The sequence below is a fragment of the Oryzias melastigma genome, linkage group LG20 (genome assembly GCF_002922805.2).
Source record: "Oryzias melastigma strain HK-1 linkage group LG20, ASM292280v2, whole genome shotgun sequence".
Classification (NCBI taxonomy): Eukaryota; Metazoa; Chordata; class Actinopteri; order Beloniformes; family Adrianichthyidae; genus Oryzias; species Oryzias melastigma.
This window is the reverse complement of record NC_050531.1, coordinates 6,467,112-6,473,070: the sequence shown is the minus strand read 5'-3', so window position 1 is coordinate 6,473,070 and position 5,959 is coordinate 6,467,112. Positions and strand designations below refer to the sequence as shown.

Here is a 5,959-nt window from a genome sequence, read left to right as displayed (position 1 = left end):
GCTAGCTGTTTTGACAAATTTCGGCTTTTTCACTTTTTTATCGTAATTTGAAGTTTAGCTAATATTTTAGCTTCATGCTAGCTGTTGTGGCTAGATTAGACATTTTTCCAACTTTTTTAGATTCATTTGACATTTAGCTAATATTTCAGCTACATGCTAGCTGTTTGGCTAATGTAGGCTTTTTCTGTTTTTTTGGCTATTTTGAAGTTTAGAAAATATTTTAGCTTTATGCTAGCTGTTTTGGGTAATTTAGGGATTTTTCAGGGTTTTTTTTTTTAAATTTTGAGGTTAAGTTAATATTTCAGCTACATGCTAGCTGTTTTGACTAATTTCGGCTTTTTCAGTTTTTTATTGTAATTTGGAGTTTAGCAAATATTTTAGCTTTATGCTAGCTGTTTTGGCTAAATTAGACACTTTTCCATTTTTTAAGATTAATTTGGCGTTTAGCTAATATTTCAGCCTCATGCTAGCTGTTTTGACTTATTTAGGCTTTTTAAAATTTTTATACTTTCTCAGAGTTTATCTTAAATTTCAGCTGCACGCTAACTGTTTTGGCCAATTTTGGCTTTTTCCGTTTTTTTGACTGTTTTGAAGTTCAGCTTATATTTCAGCTACATGCTAACAGATTTGGCTAAATTATATATTTTTTTAAGTTCTTTTTGCTAATTTGGCACTTTGCTAATATTTTAGCGAGCTATCAGCTTCAGCGTTGTCAGCTATCAACTTAAGTGCTTTTAGCTATCAATTTAAACATCTTTTGCTATTAATCTATCACAGGTAATGTAGATATCTAGTTTTTAAATGTTTTAGCATTATTTTTTTCTGTGAAGATTACAGAAATGAATTATTTAAAATTTGTCTATGTGTGTCTTTCTTGAAAACCATACATGTTTACGTTTAGCCTGTGATTGTTGGACTCTTTCTTTTAGCCTACAAACCAACCCCGGCCCCACGTCAGAGAAGAACAGTTCTGTGGCCCTCACAAAAAAATGTTTGGACCCCTTCTTTAGAGAGGCAGTTCTGCAAAAAAAAAAAAAATCAGGGATTAAGAGGCATTAGAATTACAATCCCTTCTGAACAAATGAATATGATTAAATTAAAGGGCAAAAAAAGTAGACTATCAAGACAACCTGGTATTTTAACAGCCTCACTGAACCATAAGGGGTTATTCAGAATTCCCTGGCGCACTACATGTTTGCAGAACATCCTTTTGCTTTTGTTGGAGATCAATTTATTAATTTGCTGCAGTGTCATATTTGGTCTCAGAACAAACTTCAAAAGCCTCCGTACTTCACTAGAAACACACAAACTCTTAAACATACCAGATGGACCAAAAAAAAGACAGAAGTTTTCCAGCAGAAGCAGACATGGCAGAGATAAATAACCCCAGTGGGTGAAGGTGCAACTAATAAGAAGCATCTGGTTTCCATGGCGGGAACAAAGGGGGTCCCAGATGTGAGGCCCTTTCCATTTCTGCCTTTTTGACACCTGGTTCCTCTAAGAGTTTGGAGGTCACCAGAGCACTGACCTTGCCTTGCCGTGTACTCGTTGTCTTCTATCAACCGAGCCAGACCAAAGTCTGCGATCTTGCAGACCAGGTTGTCTCCTACGAGGATGTTGGCTGCGCGCAGGTCCCTGTGGATGTAGTTCATCCTCTCGATGAAAGCCATGCCGTCGGCGATCTGGAAGAGAAACGTTTGACCGTCAAAACCCCCTTGGCAAACTATTTTTAGCTTCCACTCTGATCATCTTTTGATCTATTTTAAGAGCATTCCAAGTAGCCTTTTATGTATGATTTTGCTGTTTTTAGTACATATTTTAAAAAACTGTGTCTACCCTGTTACTGAAAGCTCTCTGTTTACACACTTTCCTGCTAGCTCACAGCCCCTCACACTCCCAAGCTAATATTAGTGGTGCAAAAAAATACAAGCCATATAGTTTTGAGCCAGATGCTAACTTGGATGAGGAAAACCTTAATGGATCTACCGTTTTCAAATGACATTTTTTGTTGTGCTCCTGATTCACAACAGTTTTAATTAAAAAATGCTATTAATCATGGTTTATTGTTTTTACACGTCCTCAATCATCTGAAAAAGGCCTCAAGAACATGTTAAAAACACCAAAAACACAGTTTTGATCAGAGAGGGTCTTTAAGAAGAACATCTGTCAAGCATAAAACAATGAGACAAGGAAACAGAAAAAAAAAAAAAGTTGGGGCACATGATGGTGTTTATGGCAACATCTCATCGCCACTCTGTACATATTCCCCGGATTAAAACTGGTCATACGTGGATATATATTGGTAAAAAAAAAGTTGTGGTCTTTACCTGGAATTTTCTCAGATGTATCATGAATGAACCATGTTAAAAAACCATAGAAGAAGTACAAATAAACCACACAGAGAACACGTACTAGAACGTAAAAACCAAATCTGGCCCAAAACGGACGTAAATAAAACACTGAAAATGGTGACTGAGTTGCTCAAAATCTACGTAAAAAGTGAATGAATCACGAATAGAATGGGAGTTCATAGTGATCTCTTCTGGAACTCATGTACTCATCGATATAGAGAGGTGGAGGGGTGAAAGATCGGCCGATTTCTGCACCCATCACACAGTACGGGAATCCTGTATGAACCATTTGTGATGATTTGTATGCAATTCCTTAGTGATTTGTGTATCAATTACGTAATTTTAACATAATATGTGCACCTTAAATGCAATATAAAAGTTATACATTGGTGGTACATGCGCGAAAAGTCTGTTAGACATACAAGGGTCGTGGAAAACCTCAAATTTGTGTTTGCAGTTTGCAAAAATCACGTACATTTGTGATTTAAGTATTTTCTGCTGTATCGTGCAGTTTTTCATAGTTTATCCAGGGGTGTGACTTATACTCTGGAGTGAGTTATTTGTATTTTTTTTTTTAAATAAATAGGCTCAGATATTTGTTATTTTCCCACTAACAACCAGTTAGCGGTTACTTCTGCTAACAACCACTAGAGGGTGATGTTTATGTGTATCTGTATTTGCTACCGACAGTCTCAGAAGAAGAAGAATCACCCAAAACAAACATGAAGGAGAATCTGGTTGTTTTCCTCTTAAATTTTGATATTTTTCTTATTTGAATCGAAACATTTTGATACTTTTCACGTCCTCGGACTAATGCGGAACAGAAAGTCATCAAACTGGGTTATACTGAGAGACGGAAGAACAGGTAAAAGCGTCGGCTTTTAGCACAGCTTCTGCAACATAGAAGGTAACTATCAAAAAAAAGAGAAAGATCTCATCCGGCAGTGGACACAAATTTGATATATGCTGAAAAAGACGCAGTAGATGCGAGTTTGATGTGTGAATCACATTTGGTGTGAACGCAGCGTTACGCTAGACTGGGCGAATCTGATCTGAAATGTCAGACTTTTCTCCCAAAAGTGCAACTTATACTCCAGAGTGACTTATATATATATATATATGGCTTTCTTCTTCTTTATTTAGACATTTTGTGCTCCTGTGACTTACACTCCGGTGCAACTTATACTCTAGAAAATATGGTAGTAATTGCGTATAGACTATGTAAACTATAAAAAAACTGCGTAATTCTTAAACCACAAAAAATGTTAAATCAACTCTAGATGGAATTCATGTAAAGACTCGTTGGACGAAACCAACGATTGACAAACGCAAGAAACAATTAAGAGTTATATCACTTGTACCACGAAAGACAGAAATTTCAAACGCGGAAAATGGGCAAAATCTTAACTAGTGGCTTTTTTTTTTACAAAACCTCCTCACACCAAACTTAAAACTTCAACAGAAATTCCAATTTGTCGTCTCACCTTTGCAGCCATGTCCACCAGCATGACCAGATTCAGGAATTTGCCTTCACCTTCTTTAAGAAAATCCAACAGGCTTCCTGTAAAAGCAAACACAGCTATAAATGCAGGGCAGCGATGGAGTGAGTGAACTGAATACCAAAAACGTGAGTATGCGCCTCTAATTAAACCGAGCCCTGAGTAAGTGTGGATTTTTTTACTAAAACAGCTGCTTTCTTGAAATCCGCAAAACACAGCGGATCAGTAAACTGAGGCTTTCCAGACACGCATGGAGGCTAATGTCACGGAGTTAACATTTAGCCCCACATGAATGGAATTACTCATAAAAAATGCTCTGCAGCTGAAGCTACAAGACCTCACACAAAAACTGCTGCACTTTTCAATTAACCATCCTACTTTCAGGCTTCGGGGGAACCACAAGGGACTTCCAAGGCCTTCCGATCCATACAGCATTTTAATTAAAATGCCCATATAATTTACATTTTTTCCTTTAAGGAGATTTCCTTGCATAAATCTGGCTTGCTGTTCTGCTTTTTTGTTTTTTGCTGAGGTGATTCCCTTTAAAACTAGAACTCAGAACAGTCTGGAGGTACCTTTGGACATGTACTCCGTGACGATGTAAATGGGCTCCTCCGACACCACGGCAAAAAGAGGCACCAGCTTGTCGTGCCTCAGCTTCTTCATGATCTGAGCCTCCTGGAGAAACGCCTCGGGCGACATGGTCCCCGGCTTTAGCGTCTTTATGGCCACCTTGGTGGTGCCGTTCCATGTGCCTGCGCAGACAGAGACAGGAGACAAAAGCCAGCCGCCCACAGGGGGAATCAGTCCACTTAATGGCCTGGAAGCAGGACAATATCATTAATTAGGTCTGGTAATTGCTCAGGCATGTGCTGTCATGCATGCACTTGTTGCAATAAAATATCCCTGGGACAGGCGGATATGAGCTTGCAGTAGAAAAGAAATTCGGCTGTCCTTTTGACAGAGGCGATCTCTGGAGATGTAGAGCAGGGGTGTAAAAATCTCACAGGGGGCCAAAATCCAAAACACACCTCAGGTTGAAGGCCGAACAGGATAAACATTTATTGAACACTCTTAAACTAATTCACTAAATCTTTAAAACCATAACCTTTTAACATATTTATGAACTAGATATATAGCATTACCTGTGATAATTCTAGTGTGAATGCTATAAGCCGAATTTGATGCTGAAATTGATAGCTAAAAACACTGGAGCTGATAGCTGAAATCACTGAAACTAATAGCTAAAACCCCGAAGCTGCAACTAAAATACTAAAACTATAACAAAAAACCTAGGTTAGCCAAAACAGCCAGCATGTAGCTGAAAAAAATAGCTTAATGTCAAAATAACCTAAAAACTAAAAATAAAACTAAAATAGCCAAAAAGCTAGCATGTAGCTGAAACATTAGCTAAACTCCAAAATAGCCTAAAAAACTAAATTAGCCAAAACAGCTAGCATATAGCTGATATACTAGCTAAACTCCAAAACAGCATAAAAAAACTCAAAAAACCTAAATTAGCCAAAACAGCTAGCATGTAGTTGAAACATTAGCTAAACTCCAAAATAGCGTAAAAAACTGAAAAAACCCTAAATTAGCTAAAAACAGCTAGCATGTAGCTAAAATATTAGCTCAACCCCAAAATCGCCTAAAAAACTGAAAAAACCTAAATTAGCCAAAACAGCTAGCATATAGCTGAAATATTAGCTAAACTCTAAAATTGCCTAAAAAATTGAAAAAAACTCTAAATTAGCCAAAACAGCTAGCATGTAGCTAAAATATTAGCTTAACTCCAAAATAGCCTAAAAAATCTTAGTAAATGCCAAAATAGTTAAAAAAAACTAACAGAATACCAATTTTTAAAATGTTAAAATCGTAACTTTTTTACACAATTTTGAATAATAAAGACTGGAATATTATTCCTGAATAAATCAACTTAAACCTTAAATAACTTTAAATATTTCACTCTCCATAAAAATATATTTTGTCAAAATAATACAAGTTAGAAACGAGAGCAAGATAACTATGGAGTCTCGAAAGAGCCAGAATGAAATAAATATATACACCATTAAATAAATAAATAAATGTGTCATTAAATATTTAAAAGTG

The 5,959-nt window shown here is 36.6% G+C and overlaps 1 protein-coding gene and 1 long non-coding RNA gene across 2 annotated transcripts in view; one reads left to right on the top strand and one right to left on the bottom strand.

The window, feature by feature from the left end:
• LOC112151197 (tyrosine-protein kinase yes) overlaps positions 1-5,959 on the bottom strand; it is a 36,717-nt gene that overhangs the window by 5,471 nt on the left and 25,287 nt on the right. The window contains exons 8-10 of the mRNA XM_024279940.2: positions 4,426-4,605; positions 3,836-3,912; positions 1,529-1,682 (exon numbers count right to left, since the gene is read on the bottom strand). Coding sequence (XP_024135708.1) covers positions 1,529-1,682; positions 3,836-3,912; positions 4,426-4,605 — 411 coding nt within the window. The remainder of the gene's footprint in view (positions 1-1,528; positions 1,683-3,835; positions 3,913-4,425; positions 4,606-5,959) is intronic.
• LOC118600229 overlaps positions 1-5,959 on the top strand; it is a 19,220-nt gene that overhangs the window by 8,913 nt on the left and 4,348 nt on the right. The window lies entirely within an intron of this gene.